This window comes from Ictidomys tridecemlineatus, chromosome 3, assembly GCF_052094955.1.
Source record: "Ictidomys tridecemlineatus isolate mIctTri1 chromosome 3, mIctTri1.hap1, whole genome shotgun sequence".
Classification (NCBI taxonomy): domain Eukaryota; kingdom Metazoa; phylum Chordata; class Mammalia; order Rodentia; family Sciuridae; genus Ictidomys; species Ictidomys tridecemlineatus.
The window spans coordinates 157366069-157390321 of record NC_135479.1 but is presented as its reverse complement, the minus strand read 5'-3'; the positions used below and the strand labels follow the sequence as shown (position 1 = coordinate 157390321).

General features: G+C 37.0%; 1 protein-coding gene across 2 annotated transcripts in view; it reads right to left on the bottom strand.

The window, feature by feature from the left end:
- Morc1 (MORC family CW-type zinc finger 1) overlaps window positions 1-24253 on the bottom strand; it is a 148249-nt gene that overhangs the window by 82417 nt on the left and 41579 nt on the right. For both annotated transcript variants that reach the window (XM_078044264.1, XM_078044265.1), the window contains exons 9-14: window positions 23506-23631; window positions 13631-13710; window positions 12905-12975; window positions 10788-10852; window positions 8378-8521; window positions 5115-5269 (exon numbers count right to left, since the gene is read on the bottom strand). In XM_078044264.1, the coding sequence (XP_077900390.1) occupies window positions 5115-5269; window positions 8378-8521; window positions 10788-10852; window positions 12905-12975; window positions 13631-13710; window positions 23506-23631 (641 nt within the window). The remainder of the gene's footprint in view (window positions 1-5114; window positions 5270-8377; window positions 8522-10787; window positions 10853-12904; window positions 12976-13630; window positions 13711-23505; window positions 23632-24253) is intronic.

The window sequence follows — 24253 nt, the reverse complement described above, 5'->3', positions numbered from 1 at the left end:
GCTACCATAACAAGATGCCACAGAGTGGGTGGCTTAAACAATAGGAATTTATTTTCTGTTCCAGAGGCTGGAAGTCCAAGATCAAGATAATGGCAGGCAGAGTCTCTTCTGAGGGTCCCAATCTTCTTGCTGCAGCCTCACATGATCTTTTCTCTGTTCAACCCATCCCTGGTATCTCTTTGTGTATCTAAATTTCTTCCCTTTACACTCCAGTCAGTGGGGATTAGAGCCCATTTTAACTTAAATACTACTTAAAGGGCCCATCTGGAATGCAGCCACATTCTAAAGTACTGGAAGTAGGGCCTCAAGATATGCATTTGAGAGGGACATGATTCTACCCAGAACACCATACAAAAATCTAGATAAACCATAGAATATAGTATTTGTAACACAATGCTTTAAGACAAAGTAAAATAAATACAAAAAACCTATAGCTTGGAAAACGAAATTAACAAGACATCAATTGTTTCTCAGCCTATATCTTAAACTTGTCTCATGTTTTCGCCTTTTAATATTTATATAGCTCTTCTACTCAACATATATCCCCAGCCGAGAAGTTGTATTTCAGTTTTTTCTAATATTTTTTTTTTAGTTGTAGTTGGACACAAAACTTTTACTTATTTATTTTTATGTGGTGCTGAGGATTGAACCCAGTGCTAGGTGAGCACTCTATCACTAAACCACACCCCTAGCCCATATTTCATTTTCTGACAGTGTACTTTTGAGATCTTAGAGACTAAATACATAATGAAAGAAAATTTTGTTGTGAGAAGCTAGCTATATCCAGGATTAGACATTATCTTAACAGAAATATTCATCTTACGAATATTGTGCATAAACTGGGAAATTGACAAGAGTTAGATGACAGCATCACTAGGAAAACCTATAATTGGTTCACTGTCCTCAATCATGTACTATGTGCCCATTTCTATATCAGGAGAGATCACAGAGCTTGTGTTTCTTTCTCTATGCAATAGGATTTATGTGAAATCACAGAGAAAATGCTAGCCAGGCCTTGCACAAATATGGGAAAACAATACGTTAGTTATACGTCAGCACTAGATTCAAAGAAAAGTCCTAACAATTTGAATGAATGAAACCAAATAAGGTGATAAAATTTAATAAGGAAAAGTGCATCATGGTACAGTAAGGCCCAAAAACACTAACTGGAAAATTATAAGCAGAGAGAAGTGCAGAGAAGTGTAGAGAGAAGTGTAGCTTTATAGGAACACGCAGTAGAAATTTTGTTGAAATTTTTTGGTAATAAAGACACTAAGGGTCAAATAATGTGCTTACTGAGAGTTAGTATATGATTAGGCTACACCATCAACATTACAAAATCTCAGAAGAAAAATGATGAGACCATTTCACTTGAGGATGTCCAGGTTTCACTGGGACCATTTTGTTTCTAGGCAATAAACTTATTGTAATGCTAGAATAGCAAATATATTCAATTCCATGTCAAATGAAGAACAATAATAAGACGTAGAACTATTAGGATATGAGATGGACATCATTACCCTAAGTACATGTATAAAGACATGAATGGTGTGACGCTGCTTTGTGTACAACCAGAGACGTGAAAAATTGTGCTCTATATGTGTATTGTGAATTGTAATGCATTCTGCTGTCACATGTAAGAAATTAAAATTTTAAAAATGAAAAAAAAGAAATATTATTCAGGATAAAACAAGACTGAAGAGGGAGATCAGCTTGTCTTTAAATACCTGACGGGCTGTCCTCTGGAAAGGCTTTAGGCATATATCCCGGGGCCCCAAAAGGGAAGGATCAAGTTGGCTTGGCTAACAACTCATTGCTTCCCAGAAACTGGCTTCCGGCTTCATTCTTCTCTGTTAGGAACCTATCCTATTTCTAATTGTCAAGTCATCTTAGTCCATCTGTATTGCTCTAACAAAATACCCTAGACTGGGTGGCTTATAAACAATAGAATTTATTTCTTATAATTCTGGAGGATGGGCACCCAAGATCAAGGTCCTGGTCGATTTAGAGACTGGTGAGTGCTCACTTCCAGGTTCACAGAGTTATGTCTCCCTTTGACCTCACTTTGGTGCAATGGTGAGGAGCCTCCCTGTGTCTCCTTCACAATGGCACCAATCCCAATCAGGGGGCCTCTGCTCTCATGACTTATCCCAAAGGTATCTCCTAGCAAAACCATCCTCTTAGAAGAATTTCAACTTATCAGTTTGTGCAAATGCAAGCACTCAAGACCACCATGTCCTGTGAACTGGAAGTTCCCAGACAGGGTGGCCTCTGAGTGGTGCCAAGATTCATGGCCCGTCTCAAGAGGTAGCGATTTTCCTTATGGGAAGCCCTTCTTGCTCAGGCTTTAATGACTGTGAGGTGCAGGGGATTAGAGTGATTGGGTAAATGTAATTTAGCCTCTTTGTAAACTGAGGACCTATGATTTGAATTCTGCTAGAAAAAATATATTATAATTTTATACCACAGATTTCATTTTAACACATCAGCTCAATTCTGATCCATTTTGGAAAAGTTTAGTAACACATTTCTACATAATTGCTTCTGTTCTAACCCAAACTTCATTTGCTGTTTCTCCCCATCTTTTCTGTCTTCTTCTCTCCCTATTCCCCAAAGCTGAAATAATAATTCCATCTTATTGCAACGAAGCATAAAGCTTTAGAAAACAGTAGCAGACAGCGAGCTGAGGTCAGATTCAGAGTCAAGAAAAATATTTCTGAGATTCTTAGCATCCACTGTGCCAAAAGTAAATGCAGATTTGATAAATGACACAAAGTCATTACCTCTCCATTTCCCTTTCTGCTGATTCGATTTTTACAAGAGCCCAATTTTCCACAGAATCAGATCAGATTTACAGCAAATACAAAGATTGCATCTTTTATTTATAAGGCAAAAAACCTACCCAAATACTTTTCATTAAAAGTGTGTGCCCTGTAATACTAGCTTTCAGAGTATTAGTCAAGCATTATATGACTTCTGTCCCGCACCCCTGTAGGAATTGATAAGCAAAGACCTTGAAGACGGAGCTCCTCAGAAGTTACTGAGACTATCAATCCTGACCTTCATGATTTGTTTCAGGTTGATAATGAAGTTTGGGAATGAAGTTGTGAGACGTATGAACAACTACACATGCTTGCTATTTGCTATCCCTGTTCCATTCTCTGCCTTCCTTCTAGAGGAACAGTTTTGTGAGAGAATCTGCTAGCCCTAAATCAACTTGTAGACAATTATAGAAACAGGAAAATAAGATGTTATAAATGAGTAACAATAAAAATATAAATATATTTATTTTGAACTCTATTATGTCCCTTGAGATGTGTTTGGAAAAAAAATAGATAGGATCAGGACAAGGAGTTACATAGAGCTGGTGTAGAGAGGCTGGCATGTGATACCCAGATTGGAGAGACAACTTCAGGGTTTGTACCTAGACACAGGGAAAGGGGATGAGAGGTCCACCCATGAAAAGGGTGGAGGATACCTCTCCTAAGTGTGTGCTGGATGGAGATGACTCCTCTGACCTTATATTCAATACCTTCATCTTCGTGAGGAAGACAAGGATGGGATCATAGTGAAGATATGAAAATAATGGGGAGTTAGACAATTTTCCAATGCATAGTGTTTTCCTTTAGTACCATGTCATGACACCCTTTAAAAACCAGGACATGGATGTGTGATTTATATTTCCCTGTTTATATTTATATTTTACATTTATATTGTCTTACATTTTCCACAGCTTTAAACAAACACTATCAAACAATAGAGTCATTCCTATATTGGAATTTCAAACATCTCTCTGAGGGAAAAAAAAAAAAGCACATGTGAAAAAAGTATGTCTACCCAAAGAAAAATTTCATGAGTGTGCTCTTCAGAGCAGTGCTTTTCAAACTTGAACGTGCAGAGAAGCCACTTTGAGATCATGTGAAAATGTAGATTTTAAATCAGTAGGTCTCAAGTGGAGCTTCAAATTCATTCTGCTTTCTAACAACCTCCAAGTGGACAAATGCCTGCTGAGGCACAGATCACACACTTAGCAGGTTTTAGGCCATGTAATCTCATTCCCCGTTTTAACTTTCCCCCTGAGTTCCTGTACTCTTCCCTCTGGTTCACTGGTGAGAAAATTTTAGATCCAAATAGGGTGGGTACAAAAGAAAAAAAAATATTCTAAACTTCCAACATTAAGCCTAGCAATAAGATTTTTAGTTGTTTCAAGGAGAGACTTTTTTTTTTTTTGGACACAAATGAATTATACATACTTCATGTAAATCACTGAGCAAATTCATAACAAATACACAGTAGCTTGTCAATTTCTTTCCATAAATGAAGTCCTACATCTGAGTAAGTTAAAAACAAGTGTCTATTTGACTGGTCAGCTAAGCCACGATATTTGATAGGTTAAATGTGTTAGGTGCATTTTTAATAAGCAGCACACCACCTAAATGTTTAAGTATCACTGAGGAATGAGGTGACCTGGGTTGGTCAAATTCTCCAGACAACTAAAGTTTATCTTCAAAGTTTCTAAACATACTGATTTTGTGAAATCTTTCTGGAATTGACATTCGTAATCAATGTTAAATATACATAATAGTGTTTAACGTACCACCCAGGGACAATAATTACTATTGTATGGTGTGATGTAGGAATGCTCTAAGAGCTACTAAGGTCTATGAGGGCCTGTGCAGGCTCATGTGTTTCTGCACTGTGGAGTCTCAGTGTCCTCTGGTGGCTTCTCAATGTGTTTGGAGACCTTCTGTCTCCCTCCTCATAGTTAGACACAACCACACTCCGCTCTCTGGCTGCCCTCTTATAATTTCGAGTCTGCTGATTTGTTTTTCACATGATATTCTGCTAAAAGTTCTAAAACTAGTTCCTCTCTCACCTTTTTTTTTTCTTCTCTCTTTCTTTTCTACAGTGTTTGGGGGAAACCGAGAGTCTGGAGCATGCTGGGCAAAAACTCCATCACTGAGCTATGCCCCATCCCTTCTCTCTCTGTTTTTAAAGTTGGAACTATTTTGGGGCTTTAAGTTACTGGATACTTATATAATCATTTCAGCTTAAAGAAATCACACAGTTTGAACCCTTTTAAGCATCTCTTACTGTAAGCATTGAATACTCACTGAGCCCAGTGTCCTTACAGTACTGAACCAAGTACTGTCCCATGACTTTCAGTAGATGATTATACTCTTGGACATTGAGAAATTCTTGTTTATTGTGGGATGGTTCCATGATCTCCAAGGGTATGTTAACAATTCCAACTACGCCTGCACCAAGTCTGATGGAATAAACACACATATAAATTTTATGAAATTTAGCTGCACAAAAAGAAATATCAAATATATGCTGGTCATTTGCAATCAACTTTTTTTATGATTACCAATTTAATATAAAGGATTTTATCAAAGATACAAATGAAGAGCCAGATGAACAGGTACATTGGTAAAGTCTGGAAGGATCACTTCTGTCCTGCGGAGTTGGGGTGTGCCACCCTCCCCACATGTGGATGCATTCATGAGCCCAGAAGCTCATTCGTGATTGACTTGTCTCTGGCTTCTCTCCTGTCTTCTATTCCCTCAGGGGTGGTAGTACTGAAAATACTAGGTTTGGATTCAAGGTGCTGTCTTTCTAGTGACCAACACCCATCCTGCCAAGAGTCACATTACTGGATCAAGAGATACTCCTAACTCTCAGGAAATTATAAATTTTAGGGGCTTTGTGTTAGGAATGAAGTACAAAGACCAAACATATTCTGCACAGTCTCTGAATTATGATAGCTTGAATTTTATAATTTTCCAACTTTTTGATAGTGTAGAAGTTGTTCAGATGCAACAGAAACGGGGCTGGGGACGTAGTTCAGTAGTAAAGCCTTTGACAAGCCTGTGTTCCAGTCCCAGTACTGGAAAGGAAGGACGGGTGGGCTGATGGGAGGAAGGAAGGAAACAAACTGCTTTAAATTGTGAATTTTGATCTTTTCCTGAACTAGTGACATGCAGTATGGTACTCTGTTGTGACAATGGGCAGCGGGCAGCAAGCCACAGCTCCCAATTAGAAAATAATCCCCATTCTACAGAACGCCGGTCAGCTAGGCCATGATGTTTGATAGGTTAGGTGTGTTAGATGCATTTTTTATTTATGACACATTCAACTTATGATGGGGTTATTGGGTGCAATCAACTTTAAAAAAATAATAAATTCATTCTCTTGATTTAGACCATGTCAAACAAGTTATCTTATGATTGTATTTTATTATCATTAATCAATGGTTATCCCAGACGTCACATCATATGAAATCCCTTCAGCACATCATTATTGAATCAATGCAACTCTTCTTCCAAATCTATCTCCTTACATGGACAGTAAGGGCTGGTTGGAAGAAGCCTTTTAGCATAAACACCAGTGATGGAGGACCTTACTGAACAAACCAGCATGATCCTTTGAATGATACGGGCAGAAAATCACTTTCTTTGTCCCCATTTCATGTGTCAGGCTGAATTTCTACTCCTTGCAGAGTCCCGTGGGGTGCTCAGTGAATTCTACTAGGGAACAGAGAGTTTCATTATCCCAAAGGGCAACAGAATCTGACTGTCAGAACAGAGGGTTTTGGGGTTTGCTTGCTCCACTTTTTTAGTGGCACAGACTGTAAATACCTGGGGTACTTTGCCAGTCATATTTGTTCTGGGAAAAAGCTTTGGTTGTCTAGCACTTTTGGAGGCTCCCCATTGCCCAACCCTGGAACACAAATGTCACTTTCCCAGACCAATGAGCCTGTCTGTTGTGCTTCTCATCACTTGCTCTTCCACCTGCCTTCCCTTCACTATTCATACTATAAGTCTAAATGTGGGCATCGCTTCATCCAGGAGTCCTGACCTGACTTCCCCCAGTTTGGTTTACTGCCTCTCCTAAATGCTTTTTATTGTAGTTGATGTTCACCTCTAACAGAGTACTCATTCATTTACTCCATCATTCATTCATTCAAGCAACATACGTGGCCCTATTCCAGGAACTAGGAATATAGTTAATAACAAGAAAGACAAGGTCCTGGTTAGGAAGGTTCTCCCATCTACTAAAGGGTGACTGGTATGATTCTAAAAAAAGATAAGTGAACAAGGTCATTTCAGATGGTGATAAGTGGTATGAGGAAAATACAGTAGGTGCTGTAATATGCAAACAGTGGCAGGTAAAGGTGACAGCAGCAGCTGAGTTACTTATTCAATGAAGAAAGACCTTCCTACAGAGGGAACTTTAGAGCTCTGAATGACATACTAGGACCAACAGTAGGAAGGTCTAATAGGACACATATCTCAAGGTCCAGGGAAGGGCAAATGCCTAGACCCTGAAGCAGAAATGAGCTTAGGTGATGGGAGGAACAGAATGCAAAGAGTTTGGGGATGGGCAAAGGAGTAGGGCTCACAGCCAGGCAGAGGCCAGATCCCTGGTAGATGTAGTAGGCATTTCTACAAACAGCTCTGGGGTTTTAAGCAAAAGAATCAATTATTTCAGGTTTTAAAGTTCATTACTGCTGTTTTAAAAAAATGCATATTTGAAGGGCTAGAGACATAGCACAGTAGGTAGAGTGCTTGCTTGCATCAAAAAAGAAAAAAAAAAGCATATTCAAATGCTTGTCTCTTTCCCTGGACTACATGTTCTTTAGCAAAAGATATTGCTTCTTGAGCATTTTGTCCTCAAAGCTGAGTACAGTGCCTGGCACATAAACAGGAATAATAATGCATGAATAATAAATGAATTGCTAATTCCTCAAGAGGAAGGTGATAAGTGCTCTCCTGACCCTTTCTACTCTGCGTGGATATTCTGTCTGACTCTGTCCTTTTGTATGGTGTCTCTTCAGGCCTCTACATGACTGATGAAAGCCGCCTGTGAAGTACAGACCATTGGAAAACAACAGAATGTAATACTCTGGAATTTAAAGGGGCTGGAGTCTTCAAAAAACATGTGCTCATGAAGGTCACTGGCAAGACCTCACACACGTAGGGGCTGTACGGAATGTTAAACATGGTTGCTCTCCAAGCCTGTGGATATTTCTTCTCTTTCTCTTCTAAAATTTCTTTAATGCGTCTGTATTATTTTTAAATTGGTGAAACATTAAAAACCCAAAGAGATGGCTCGAGGTATGGTTAAAACATCAAGCTGTTTAAGAAATGCATTGAAAAAAAAAATGTTTCCAAAAGTGTGTTTTTGCTTTAGACAAGACACAGCTTCACTGGTAATATAAATTAGGCAAATTAATGCCTGCCCATTGACAGGAAGGGTGAACAGAGAATATGACACCTGCCCCCATTAGGATTAATCACTCATCTCATTCCACAAACCCTTAATACAACCTCCCTTTTCCTGCTTGTGCATCTGAAAACAAAACCATACTTACAAGGACTTCAGTTTCAACTGTGGCCCCACTTTCTCATGCATTTTGATCAAACGGTTATTACTGTAAATGAACATGCCAGCTCGGCTTCGGTTTTCTATGTTCACTCCAAAGAACAGGAAGAGCGTTCTTGCTTTTTTTAATTCTCTAGAGTTATATGTAGAAAAGTTTTTTTATTAAATAAAATACACAGTTTACAAAACTGCTAATAGTTAAACTCAGAAGGTACACATAAAAGGAATGATATATAACATTTCCAGATATTTTGCAAAACCTGGTGGGTATACTCAGTATCTGTATAGCCAAGTTTTCTGCATACATATGATGCAAATAACATAAGTATTTTTTGATTCAAAAACAAACCTGTTAATTTAAACTTAGAAAAGCCAGAAAAAGCCAAAAGAGTTCTGAAATGTTAACTGATCAGATATGTACATTTTAGCATTTTTGGAAAATGTTAATTTGACTTTTTTCAAAATTTTAGCTATTTCTTACACTGGATGTCACTTCTAACTTTCAGACTGTTCTCAAGTCTCCAAATATCTGATACAGATCAGAATGTGCCAAAAGATGTTCTTTAGCTTTCTCTCTAACCTTTTCTAAATATCAAAGGTAAATAAAAGTTAATAAGGCAAGTTTACAAGAGCAACAGATATGAGCTCCTATTTTTCTGTCCTGCACTCTGTTTTGTGTGATTTTTCTATTAAAAGTATTATATATATATTATATATGTACATATAATATATATATATTATATATTATATATATATAATATATATATGTTTCTCAGAAATTGAGAAATAGAAGAATGTGACAAAAAAAAACTACAGTCTGAGGAGGTTGCTGCGAACTATCAAAAGTTTGTGTCATATGAAGCGGTGGACTTGACTTCAAACACAAGTTTACCATTGTAACAACTGGGCAACTACAGAGGAACTACTAAAACATTCCATCTCACCAAAATTATGGGAATAGCACATCCCTTAGTCCCTTGGGATGTCATGAGGACTAAAGAAGATAATTTTAAAATATTAATCTGAAACAAATGAAGTACATAAGAAATATTTTTTTCCTTTTCTAACCAAGAATGACAACTAGTAGAATTCTTTCCTTGTACTCCCTCTATAGCCTCCCTCCCTCCACAAATATAGCTGTTCTCTCCAGGTTCATGACCATGTACTATTACAACAGACACGACAGACCTACTGGGATAATTCAAGGAAATAATGAAGTTCCATCTGCCCACCTCTGTGAATAAGGTATCACAGAGTACCACAGACTCAATGAGAAGTTGTAGGCATGGTCAACATACCATGCATTTATTAAATGCATGTACATCTTAGGTAAACAGGGATTGAACTTTTTCTCAAAAATCTTTACTCAACTAGGAGATCAGAACTCTAAACAAGAGTACTGACTGTTTAAGGGACTCCAAAAGAAGACATGATATATCACTCTGTAGTAAGTGACAAATTGATTATGTTCAAGTTTTTTTTTGAAGTATCATTTTTTCTACATAAACAAGTTCAAGAAAATTGGCATAATTAGTAGTGAAATATAGACATTCACTTTTTATAAATTACACTATGATTATAAACAAGTCATCCACAAGGTTTCTCACTCTGAAGACTTTAGAGAAAGTGTTGCCTTTCAATTAAAATTTCTATGACATTGCTTTAATTAATCTTATAAATGCATAAGTAACATTTCAAATTTAAGTTTTGAAGAAGATTATAGTTATACGACAGTGGCTGATTCACCAAAAAATAATGTTGAAAACCAAAATGAATCATTTTTTCCTAAAAAAATGGGTTTCCCAAAAATATCAATTTTCAAAATCTGACCTTACTTGGGTGGCAGTGGCTTTACCCAAATTAATTTGATCAGTATTTGTGCTACAGTCAGCCTTACAAATGTAAATATTTTACTTCTTTTTTACATAATCTTGTTAATTTTACTTTAGGCACATATAAATGATACACTTACTTGAAACATTATTTCCTATCTAAGTTTCAGTCCACTAGACAAAGGAAGTAATGGGGACCAACCCTCCAGAGTTAAGTAAAAAGAACAGAGGGACAGGAAAGCTGTGGATCTCTTGGGCAGTGCACTTCTTTATCCCGACATAATGGCAGATTCAACTACCAATGCTGAACTCGTTTCTCACTATTTTTCAGAAGTTTGAACATTATGTAGATACATATGTACACACACCAATGCATAGTTACAGATATTTTACACTGTTTTTATCTTGGTTGGGGAATGCTGATCATATTAGGATGAATATACTAAGATATCACAAGCTGAAAAAGAGAAATTGTTACAATAACCACCAAGTCTGTCCACTTAGAAATCAGATTTTGTTTTAACACAACATAGAGGGTTCTTTCAAACAGAAAAACTCATGTCTTACCTCTGTTTCTCTTTAAGATTCTTACGCTTGGCTTCTACATCTTCCAAAGCTTTCTGTAATATATCCTAGAGAAGTACATTTGGTTGGGAAAGAATATAAAGCCATTAAATTAAAGAAAGGTGAGTACTATTATCCTATTATCCAAATATCTCAAGGTTAATCACCCTGCTTAATGCAATTTACCATGGTAGATACTCAGTAGATATTTGAGAAACCCTCAAGTTCCAATAGCTTAAACATAAAACCAGTCCTAACCCACTTGTCTCTTTTTGTACATATTCAGATGTCCTCTCTCGAAAGAGAAAGAATCTGTACACCCCATAGTGCCACAATGCCTCTGTCATAAACTTCATGAAAAACGTGGGTAAGTTATTTCTTGTATCTAGGCTCTGGCTTTGGGGAACAGAAAATGTAGTTATTAATAAATGTTGCTAATAGCCAGAAGAAAATGTCTCCTTCCTATCAAGTTAGATACCTTTGAAAAATACTCCCCAAATTTCCCTGTGTAGAATACCCCATCTGAAGGCTTTCTCCCTTTCAGACTGCTCTAATGCCAGTGATTTCATATACTGGCTACTTCAGTACCCTATCTCAAGTATGCTGTAACCCAGGCAGAAAAAGAAAAAAAAAAAAAAACAGGTCACTACCATTCTCACAAATAGGAAATGACTTCTAATGAGTTTCATTCACCAGAAGTAAAAGATGGATATCTCTTTTGATGGCTATACCACCTACAGATACTATTTTCCTTGTCTTTCAAGTAAGACAATGAAAAATGGTTGGTAAGTATTTCATTTCAAATTCAACTGCCTGGAAGTATTTAAAAGGTCAAAAATTCAGGTCATTCTGCTTTGCTCCCTTCTCTGCATTAAAAGTAACCAGGGCACCTCAGAGCAACAAAGCAAACTAGTCAAAGACATCCCCACCCTTCCTGGTATCAGCACAGAGCAAAGGGGTGGTGAGAAGAAGCAGGCAGAGGCAGCAAAGCAAGGGTCTGGCCTATTAGAATCTGTTTCTCTCTACTCTCAACGACAGAAAGCAAAGGGAATCGATTTCTTAGATACAAAATTAAAAAAGCTTAAACTATGAAAAAATCAATAACAATAAGATAGGTTTACCTTTAACTTAAAAAAAAAGAAAGAAAGAAAGAAAAGAAAAGGTAAGAGAATCTTGAGAAAACCTAGATAGATTTAGCTTGGAGGCATTACCAAGCACAGCTCTTTGATTTGATCCCTTACTCCCAGCCCTTAGCTAGGAGGGAGCTTTTTCAGATCCGACCCTGGCCCTTGAAAGCTTAAGGGCAAGTCATTGAAAAGGTTCAGACATTTAGCCAGTGGAAGAAAAAGGTGGTGAAGAAAAGCATTCCCCGCCCCCAACCCCCATATTCCTGCTCATCCCTTTGTATTCAAGCAAATAGATATTCTGCTCAATGAGTCATAGTGAGGAAAGCTTTGTACCATAATTTTTGTAAAAGTTAGCAAGATTACAATACATATCCTGCAGCAATATTCCTTTTCTCTTAGCTGCAATATACTATAATTAATAATAATAGTTCTTTATAACTTATCTTACTCATGGGCATATTGCAAGGATTACAAAGAATGTTTATGAACTGTGCAAAGCAACTCATAAGAAAAGAGCTTTGTAAGCTGGAAGCATTGTTATTAATATTCATAATTATGGGATATAATTCCTAGCACTAGAAAGAAGGACTGCTTATTAGTCCTCTTCTTGCTTTCCCCATTTATTTGGGTCCATGGAGAGCTGAAAGTTGAATAGATATTTTCAAGGAGACTGGATAGGCTAGTTTTTTCCTGCTAGCTTTTCATTATTTTCTCCTTTTCTTGTTATTACTTTCCTTTTAAATAAGTTGCTCTTCCCCAAATATCAAATTCACCCACATTTCGTTCATCTTTGCTGTCTCAGCCATCCCCCTATGTGCTGGGTCTCTTTTTTCTCTGAATTCAACTTTTCTGTATGTGTTTAAATCAACTTAATCTTTGGAGCTCATCTGTGTTTAAGAGTTTAGGAAGTAAATGATAAGGGACATACATCTATGCCCAGGAAAAAGCAAGTGGTGTTGTTTGCCATTTAAGATCACTCTTTCCACATCATACCTTGGCAGAGGATGAAGAAGTTATGTCGGGCTGGTTTACTTTGATTTGTGCTTCTTTCAGTGAAAGTTCAGCTACAAGCAGAAGCTTAATAGTTAGTTATAATACAGTGAGATTCTTACAAGCAATTTTTAAGTGAGCGTTTTCTATACACACAGTCATGACCAGAGATGATGGCATACTGATTATAATCTCAGAAAACCTTTCATAGCTCATACGCCTTTTAAATCTCTTCTATTGGGCTTCTTCTTAGGCATGACAATTTATAGAACCTAAGTTTACACATAAATTCAAAAGTATGTGTCAACCTTTGGCTGACTGAAAATGCTCTAAAATCTATGAAATATGATGGAGAGCTATTTCTACCCCAAGATGACAGGGGAAGCATGGCTTTGTCCTTGCTGTGGGAGGACTGAATGTGCAGAAGAGCCTTTTTAAAGTAGATGTGATGCTGGTCTCACTTGTGATCTAACACAGCATCACGACCACCAGGTTTTCAACGAGTTCCAAGTATAATCAGGATCATGCTTAAAATAACAAATCAGATCACAATTAAACAAACCCAGAGATAAAGGGATAAAGATAAAGGAATGTGTTATGAAGTTTCTCAGAGGTAGGAATGACATTCAATTCCAGCATCACCTACAGCAGCGAATGTCTCATAAGTGCCTGATTAACATTTGCTGAGTGAATGAACAGTAGTGTCGTGGGCCACAGGTAACCACATACCGATCTTTACTGCTTCTTCTGCCTTTTTTACTTCATTTTTAAGTGTTCCTTTAAAAGAACACGTGACATACAGATACTTTCTGGAAAGAAAAAAAAAAGAACCTAATCAAGTCATAATGTCATTTTAAAGTAATGTAAGAGAATAAGGGAATATTCCTTAACTTACTACATACTCCAGAGATAGGCAATTATTAAGGAAGATTCATCAAGTAAGTTACATCCAGCTGGTAAATTAGCAAACTTTATACCTAAGAAGTAATCCCTTGCCTTTTAATACTTGGTAATGGTACTTTTGTAAGGGAACTTCAGGAACAAGGTAAGAAAATCTCTGCCCCCACACATGTTCACTTGTACATATAAAATGGTCATTTTCTTAAATAGAAAAAAAATTATGCTAGTGCTCCATTGTCAAAGTTTCTGGTTAATATGCACAGCCCTCTTGCTCAGATCATCATTGGCACTGGATAAAATTCTTCTCCCAGTCTCCAAACAATTATCTCTAACTGAATTGCGCAGAAACATACATTCATATCATCTTAAAGCTACTAAGAGCACATTTTCTACATTATTGCTCAAAAAACCTATTTTCAAGGTCCATTGTTTTAGTGACAGCAAAGAGCTCTAGAGCAATCAAGGAAAAAGAAAAATGTATATTTCTATAAACACAAGAGAACAAAGTGTGAGTTAGAAGAGTTCTGCAGAACAGAGGCTCCATGAACACAGTTGACACTATCTGAATCTGTTATAGAGGACTTTTCTTGGAACTAGGCTTCTAAATATTTGTTTAAACCATCATGGAAAGAAACATTCCGGAATAATATTTGTTTTGCGGACTCAGTGAAGGAAGGTCCAGGCACTGACTTAACTAGCTCCATCTTGTCCATCCCTGGTTTTGTATTGCCTTTTTGACATTTTTTTTTTTCCTCCTGAGTTCTTCTGCTGTTCTTTAGCTTGGATCCAGGAACAACAGATCTCTATATAAGCATCTTTATGACAAGGAACCAAAATGACCCCAAAGCAGCAGCAAGCCTTGAAGAAAGATCACCCCATGATGACTTCACCCCCTAAGCAGGGGCAGTCACTCCATGAGGGAAACCAAGGCTGTTCCCTTAAGCAAGAGCAATCATCTCACAGTGGGAACCAAATTGGCCTCTCAGGGGATGCTGACTTCCCTGGAGTTTTATGGAACCAGTCCTGAGATAATGATCAATCTGATAACTGTCTGATCAACAGTGTCTGTTTTGCCTGCTATGAAAAATCCCAGCTATGCAACACATCCACCCTTCCTTTTGTTCCCTTTTTCTGTAGCCTCAAAGTACTTGTCAGCCCCTGGAACACAGATCTTAGATCCATCGACCTTTCTCAGTTCCTCGGTGCAGCCACACTGCTGAAGGCTCCTTCTTGTCTTCACCTCTGCTAGTCCCTTAAAGTGGCATTGTGGAACCTGTGGCCCAGTCTAGTCCCTTGCAACTCCTAAAGCAGCGGCGTTCACTCTCAAACTCTGGGAATGTCAGCAGTGCATAATTCTCTGACATCTTCAATGTTTACAAGGCATATGATGGTTAGCTTTATGTGTCAACCTGACTGGGCTGAGGGATGCTCAGATAGCTGGTAAAACATTCTGGGGATGTCTGTAAGAGACTAGCCTCTGAGTAAGTCGCTTAAGAATGTCCTCCCTCATCAATGTGATTGGCATCATCCAATCTACTGAAGGCCAAAATAGAAAAAAGGAAGGATAAGGTAATCTCTGTTTGAACTGGGACATACATCTTCTCCTGACCCAGGACATCATAAATTTAGGTTCTCAGGCCTTTGAACTCCAGGTTTTACATCAGCATCTCTCCCTGCCTAGTTCCTGTGCCTTTAGTCTCAGAATGAAAGCTGCACCACCTTCTCAGGCCTTTGGATTCAGGCTGAACTGTACCACCGGTTTTTCCTGGTCTGCTGGTGTGCAAACTGCAGACTGTGGGACTTCACAACCTCCATAATCCTGAGGGAGAATTCCCACAATAAAGTCACTGACTATATGCTATTGGTTCTGTTTCTCTGGAGAACCCTAATAAAGATATCAACATTTCAGCAAGAGGCAGGTAAAGACCTATAGATCTTTCTTGAAGCCAAAATGTTTTAAGATGTATAAAACAGGTGTGTGCTCAGGCAGATGCAGGAGTCTAAACCCATATGTACCAATAAATTTATACCAGCTTATGAGCCAAACTGAGCCACTGACTTCTCTTGGTTCAGCCTCAGACCTATATCGGCTTTTCATTTTTCAATGGTTCTAAAAGTAAAGGACAAAAAAATAAAATTATGTAAGAGGACTGAATGCACACATATATTTACTATCAGGCCTATTACAGAAAAGGTTTGCCAACCTCTGGAATCTATGTTAATAGTAATCGCTGTTAAATGATAGCTCGATTTAGAATTGCCTTTATATGATCTGACTTTTAAACAATGTAAGCAGTAATGCAAATGTTTCGCTGATTGCTGATCAAACAGGTCACACATAATTTAAATGTTTCTTAGCTAGAATCTGTTTATAGTTTAAGAATTTCTTCCATTATCTCAACAGAAACAGTAAAGATATACTCTAGACAGAAAACACTTCATGATTAGATGTTAAAAGTAGAACTGTCTGGAGTCCATCTACCTGGGTTCAAGGTGAGGTGTACCCCTTACTGTAGTGTAAGATGGTATTTCCAATGATTCTACTTCCTGATCTCTGAGTGGGTGATAACAATGGTGCCTATCTTCAGGGCTGTTATGAGAAGCAAAGCTGTCAATACAGCTAGAGAACTTAGAACAAAGCTGGTTCACAGTAAGAGCTCATTATACCTCATTATTATCTAATTTCCCCTATAAGTGTTTTGGAGAAGTGCACTGCGGATGGGAAAATGAAATGAGTCAGTGGATGAATTGTTTTTCTTCTAAGAGTTGGAAGGACTTACAGAAATTTGCTGAGTTAAAACATAGAAAGGCTAATGTTAAAAAATAACTATAGCCAAGCATGGTGGCGCATGCCTATAATCCCAGCGACTCTAGAGGCTGAAGCAGAAGGATCACGAGTTCACAGCCAGCAAAACCAAGGCGCTAAGCAACTCAGTGAGACCCTATTTCTAAATAAAAATACAAACTAGGGCTGGGGATGTGTCCCAGTGGTCAAGTGCCCCTGAGTTTACTCCCGAAACCCAAAATAAAACAACAACAACAACAAAAAAACCTTACGTATCATCCTATAGTCATCTACTTCAGTGGCTTAATAAAGCAAGTTATAATAACTTTGTTTTTGTTATTGCTAAATTTAAGACCATTTCAGAGATGATTATATGGGTAACTACAGGAAAGAAATACCCATAAAGTCTAACGTAAAATAATTATCAATTTATTTCCTTGGTTTTCTTTTACAATGAACATTATTCAGTTAAGTAATATCCTATGTGTATTCCAAATTAGTCTCTATTACATTAAGAAAACAGTAAAACTTAAGTTTAAATATAAAAAAAATTTAGTTACTACATAGTAGAATTATCATTTAAAAAGAAAACACATTCAAATCTCATGCTTTATCTGGTTTGAATCATTTAATTTAGATCAAATCATTTTTTTCAGAATCAGGAGGAAATCAAGAGGAGACTGAACAATGAGGTAATTCTTCAAAATGATGTGAGTTAACCTATTTAAGTATTTTTTTATAGAAAGGAAAGGAGGCACAAAAGGTGCCAACTCTGTATTAGTGCTTAATTTTAAATAGCAAAGTCCCCAAAATGTGCTGTCTCCCATGTCCGTCAGTGAGGTGGCCTGATCCCAGATGATCTGCATGCCCGTGTGCAATTTGAATTTTACAATTGCTCACTACCATTCACACAAGCTAATTAAGTGTATGTACTCACTCACTTCTATAATTCCAGAGTAACGAATCTGCCTCTTATAAATGAAAGAATGTTTGTTGAAATCTACATCCAGAATTGGGAGCCTGCGTAAACTTGGCACTTCCTCTATTTTTCCTACAACTGGACTCTTGAAGATAAAAGGCCAGTGTGAGGCATCCATGGAGGAGAACGAAGAGAACCCAGTCAGCTCTCAACTCTTCAGTCTTTGCAGTGGAGGGGAAGGGAAGTGTGTCCTCTCCAGGACAGGCCTTCCGTGCCTCAGTGGCTGGACTTTTCTTCAAACTCATCATGTGTCCACCCTCTGCATTTACTTGCCTCTCTGTCCATAAAGCCAGCTCGCAGCCTCTGCCTCCATCTTTCTATCATCTCTCTATAAATTCCGTGTCTTTGGGCATATCTCAGGCCTCCACTCTTTTTCATCTCATATATTTCACCTTCTGTTTTCCACCAGTGAAACTGAATTTAAATATTTTGGTTATGTTTGCTTTTAGCATAAAACAGCATATTCAATATTTTCTTTCCAAAGACCTAGAAAACATGGTTAATGAAAAATATTGAAGAGAATAAAAACTAAAACAATATAAAAAAATTTTGCTCCTTGGATAAAGCACATATGAAAAAAGAAAACACTGTTAATATTAAGTGTTGATTTTTGAGGGGAGAGTGGGGATGCGGTGGGTACCAGGGATTGAATTCAGGAGCACTCAACCACTGAGCCATGCCATCCCAGCCCTAATTTTTTTTTTTGTATTTTATGTAGAAATAGGGTCTCATTGAGTTGCTTGGTGCCTCATTTTTGCTGAGACTGGCTTTGAACTTTCAATCCTCCTGCCTCAGCCTCCCTAAACTCTAGGATTACAGGTGTACGCCACCATGTCTGGCTGTTAAGTGTTGATTTGAAATGAGACAAAGGGCAGTCTTACCCACTGTTGGTATAAGAACAAAGTGATTCCCAGTTCTTAGAGGATAAATTAATAGCAGCCATCAAGATTAATGGTATGTATTCCTTCTGATCCAGAAATTCACTTCTATAATCTGTTCTACAGAAATAACTGCATATGACCATAAATACATATGTTCAAAGACGCCTAAGCGTGTCCATTTTAGCCTTGTTTATAACAGAGTAAACCCTAAAAATTCTTAATGTACATCAATAAGAAAATAATTAAGCCACAGAATACTATGACATATTTAATGATGGCAAAGATCTCCAAGATTAATTTTAAGTGAAAATAGTAGGCTGTATTTTTTTAATAAAAGGACTGAGTATGCATGCTAATGTGTAGAAAATAATCTGCAATCGTATTTAGTAAACTCGTAGCAGAGGTTCTCCTTTTGGAGAGATAATGGATTGTTAGAACACAGAATAAATGTGTTTATAAAGGAAGCTCTTTGTTACTTGAGTTTTTTTCCCCCATAACTAATTCTTTACTTTTGAAATTTTATTCATTTTACTATTTTAAGAACAAAACATAACTCTCTCCCACAAGAGAATTTAAAAATAGAAAGAAACATTGAGTAACTTTTAAGGCTTTTTGTTGGCAAAGTGGAGTACAGCATGATACATCATTCTGACTGACTGATTGATCAAAACAACTTGCAGAAATTTAAAATTTATTGACATTTAATTTGTATAGCTATACATTTGTCCAAAAAATTTGGCTAGTAGAAAATATTTTTTAAAATTTAAGTTTAAAAAGATTACAAGACAAGTACAGTTCTGAACTTCTGAACCTCTCTGTATTATTTAAGTAGAGGTTTATAAAAGAGGAATTAGAGGTCTATAAAATTGTAAGTTAAAAGGGATGCTAGAAATCATCTTGCTAAAATTCTTCCTAAGCTAATAATCCCCTCCACAATCTAGATCCCTCAAAAGACAAATATCTACTGCTCTTTTGGGGTGGGACTTTATTCTAGTGCTGGAGGGCATGAGGCATTTCATTGATCTCATGCTACATTCATAGCCCTCTATGAGTTGCTATACCCTGTGCCATGGGTGTCCACAGAAATTAATCTGCTATCCTGGACACACTAGATTTAGTAGTTGAATCCCTAATCTGCTAAATAGACTAGGGACGCATGCTCAACCTAAGGAAGCCATATGAGCAGTAAAGCCCTTCTCAAGTGACTGGTCCCCAAATTCAACCCAATGGAGAAGCTTTGAATTTTATGGTTGAAAACTCCCTGAGAGGACCAAATGCTGCGTATACTCAGCAAAGAGGTCCGTGGAACTAACATATATCCTGAGCAACACTGGTCTATCATTTCTGTTCTCCAGAACATCACAGGCATTGAAACACTGAGTCAATGTTGACGGTGAGGCAGTTTTAACACTCCCTACTGCATGACTCCTAGGACTATCTTTATATTAAACACCAATGGAAAAAGGAAATCCATTTGTCTCTTCCTTGTAAAAACAGCCTAACACTCCATGAGGAGCCATTTGTAACTGTCTTCTACTTTCATTTAGCTTTCAAGTTCTGCCTTCTGGAATTCCAACTATCACATGATAGCATTTCATGTTTCCACTCAGCTGTAAACTCTCTCTCTTCCATGGATAAGCCTCAGTTCCATCGCTATTCTCTCACCAGATAGTTACTTTCCTATGAGCTAGAAACTTTTTAGTAAGTCTGTGTCCCTCTTGAAGGATTCCTGTCTAGGCATCTCCCTCTAAACATAGTGTAAGCACAACACGGTGGATTGGTATTCTATCCTATTGGTATTCCAAAACCATGTTTTAGCAACCCCGAAACACTATCAGCTAGTAGTGACCTTGTGGTCAATTAAAGTGTGCATGCAATTTTTCATGTAAATCATTGTCAAATCTATTCACATAATAATTCTGATCTATACATTGTCTATATCACACATATCTATTGGACTTCAACTCTTGCACATATTCTTTCTGTTATACCTGATAAAAGACATTCCTCTTAGATCAGGGTCAACTACAAATTCAAGAAGCACACAAATTTGTTTTTTATCCAAGTCACTAATAAAAATACTGAACAGAATATGGAAGGAAACCAATGACATGACATCAGAAATTCCCCTCCAGTCCTCCTCTGAACTTGTTAAGCATATTTGAGGGCTACTGATAAAGCAACTACAGACCCATATGGATCCAGACATTTTCCTGCTTATTACAAAAGTGTAGAAGAATAATTGATCATGAAGAGTAGTCACATATTCTTGTAAATAAAACTTCAGGATGACAGAGTTCTTTTAGGGGCAACCTTGGTTTCCCATTTCATTTCCAGAAATGGCCAAGTGGACAGAGCAATCACTTTTTAATACCCTTTAAATGCCTCTACTTTGGTCAAACAGGGACAATCCCAGCTCTTATTATATTTTAATGCAGACATTGGAGCTACAGTGTCTTTTAGAAAAGAGAAAAATAGGGGTTGTCCCATTAGGGAATTCCACATATTTCTTATGCAAGACTTCTGCCACCAGAGAATCTGATGGAAATTATATATAAGTAAAGATGGCAAGCAAATAGAGAGGCAAACCCTAAGGTATAAGGTCACAAAATACATCCTTCTACAAGGTAGATAACAAATATCAGATTTAACAGTTCATCAGCACTCTAAATAAAACTTGGCAAAGATTTAAGCCTCTTTGAATTTCTTTTATGAAAACAAACAAATACATACAAACATACATATATATGTACATCATAGTTTCTATTCATGGTACTATATATCTAAGAATATTACTTTGAAAGGAGAATAAAAAACATACTAGAATTGGAAACACCTATCACTTGAGGGAAGTAATTTTGCTGGATGAAACTCAATTTACTAAAATTCCCTTGGAAAGAGACAAATTCACATTTTCTACTGGTTTAAGCTATTTTTTACCTATGTCCTCTAAGAGAAGAATGATTAATTTGAAAAAATCAGCTCTCCTGAATGATCCAAGAGATCCTGGGTCCCTTCCAGAAGAATGAGACTGAAAGGAAACATTGCTTTGATATTTGCTAAGGAACACAGAAACGGGTGTACAGGGAAAGTTCAGCTGTGTATACTTTAATTTCAAAAGATGATCTTTGGTATAATTAGAAACAAAAAGTAAAACAGTTGAGGAATCAGTAAAACTGTCATGAGGAAAACACAGAGGTCTATTTTTTTTTATTTTAATACTTACACTAATGGTTGCAAAGCTCCAGGTCAGCAAATGTTTTTTCATGAAAATAAGACAACATGAAAAATGTTGGTCTACTATAAAGAGTGAATGTGATAGAGGAAAAGGAGCATCAAATTTGGAAAGATAAAGAACTGGAGCCAGATTATTTGAGTTCTTGTCTTGATGTCTAAAATGGTGATTGAAAACCAATCCACAGGATCACTGAAGAAATCAAAGGCTAATGCAGGTACAAAGACACATATATAGACAGTGTGCAAGTAAATGTCTCTCCTAGTAGATATTAAACTCCTTAGAATTAGAATTAACCCTGTCTTTTTTATGCTTTGTAGAGTACAATCTCATACAGATTTTTTTTCTTTTTCCCCCACATTTTTATTGGTGCATTGTAGTTGACATAATGATAGGATGTGTTGCTACATATTCATACGTGCACACAATAGAACAATATAATCTGGCCACTATCACTCTCCAGCACTTCTCCCTTCCCTCTCATTCTCCAACCTTGGTCCCTTTGCTCTACTGATCCAGTCCCACCTTTCTTTTTCTTTTTCCTCTCTAGCTTCCACACATGAGAGAAAACATATAACCCTTGACTTTCTGAGTTTGACTTATTTCACTTAACATCATGGTCTCTAGTTCCATCCATTTTCCTGAAAATGACTTAATTTTGTATTTCTTTATGGTTAAAGAAAATTCCATTGTGTTTATATGCTACATTTTCCTTATCCATTCATCCATTGATGGAAACAGGCTGGTTCTACAGTTTGGCTATTGTGAATTGTGCTGCTATAAACATGGATATGAATGTATCACAGTAGTTAAGATGACTTTAATTCTTTAGGATAGATACCAAGGAGTGGTATAGCTGGGTCATATGGGGTTCCATGCCTTGTCTTTTGATGAACCTCCATACTGATTTCCATAGTGCTTGTACTAATTTATAGTCCCACCAACAGTGTAAAAGTGTTTCTTTTCCTTCATATTTTCTCTGGCATTTATTATTGTTTTCTTGATGGTGGCCGTTCTCATTGATATGAGATAAAATCTCAGTGTGGTTTTGATTTGCATCTCCCTAATTGCTAATGATAGTGAATATTTTTCATACATTTGTCAGCCATTTGTATTTCTTCTTTTGAGGATGATCAGACTCTCTGATTTTTTATAATTATTTGGCATATAAGTGAATAACTGCACAAAACATGACCATTCTGACTTAATGAATAGCTGGATAATATATTTTTTGGTAAGAAAATATAAATTTAAAAATTTTCACACTAAAACACAAAAAAGTAAATTAAATATAAATAAACCAAGTGTGTATGAATAGATGTTCATTCTATATGTATAATATACGTAAATACATATATTCAATCATTGCTTCCTGATGGGGCATGTATCTTAAGGGGCCACCATCATGCATGCAGTCCATCATTGAACAAAACATCATTATGTGAGCACAGACTACATATTATTTAATAATTCAAATATATTATATGAGAAATTATAAGTGAACTGTGATTTCTTGATGGAATCAATCATAATAAAAGCACATGAGATTCACTGAAGTGAAAAACAACTTCCTGCTTTGGGGTGATTATCTAACCTTGAATGCTCACTTCAGTGTGTTCCAATTAATGACAAATATTGTCATATGTGAGCACTCTGTAGCAAAAACTCTTTGCTAGAGAGATTCTTCCTGAATGCAGTTTTAATTTTGCTTACAAAATAAAAATCTTACTATCAAAGCTAGTGCCCTCACTTTGACAATTTGGGGGAGTATATCAATTTTCTAAATTAAAGCTCTAGGAATATAATTGAAGGAGGGCGAGTTACCTGGGTTGGTAGAGGCAATAACATAGGTGTTTTGTTTGAACTCTTTTGGCTTGAATGAATATTCTCATCCAGGGGTCAAAATATAGAACAGATGTGTAGGCTCTGAAGGACCATCTCTCTGGAAAACTGAAAAGGAAAATACAAAAGGCCACAATGTACATAATACAATAACTATTTCTTTTTGAGAATTAAGAAAGTCAGATTTTATACTACTAGAATCCTCAGGAAATTTTTCTTCTGAAACTAACAATGCCATAAGCAACAATGAATCCCCCAACACTCGCTTCATTAATCAATCCCCTGAACACAAGGGCCTGCATACATAACCTACACTTTGGTTAGAACCCAACTATTACTGGCATTCAATTGGTTCTAGGTAGGCGTACGTATCAGCAATTGAAATATACTTTCCTTGCAGCAACTGACCCAGAAGGACACAATGAAGTCAAATAAACAAAACAATCCCCTGTTCAAACATGACTGAAAGAATCTAGGCTCACATGAATAAAGGGCATTTCTATTAAGCTGCTATAAAGAGGTAAATACAGTAAAATGCTTCATTTGTTTTTAGAATTATGAGCAAGACTCACAACACTACATTTTGCAAGTGCAATGAGTATGAAGATAAACATTTATGACCAGCTGAGGGGAGACATCTGACAATGCAACCAGTGAAAGAAGAGAAGAGAGAAAAGTGAAAGATGGAAGGCAACAAAGTAGGAGCAGAAACAGTGCAAAGGCTTAGGAA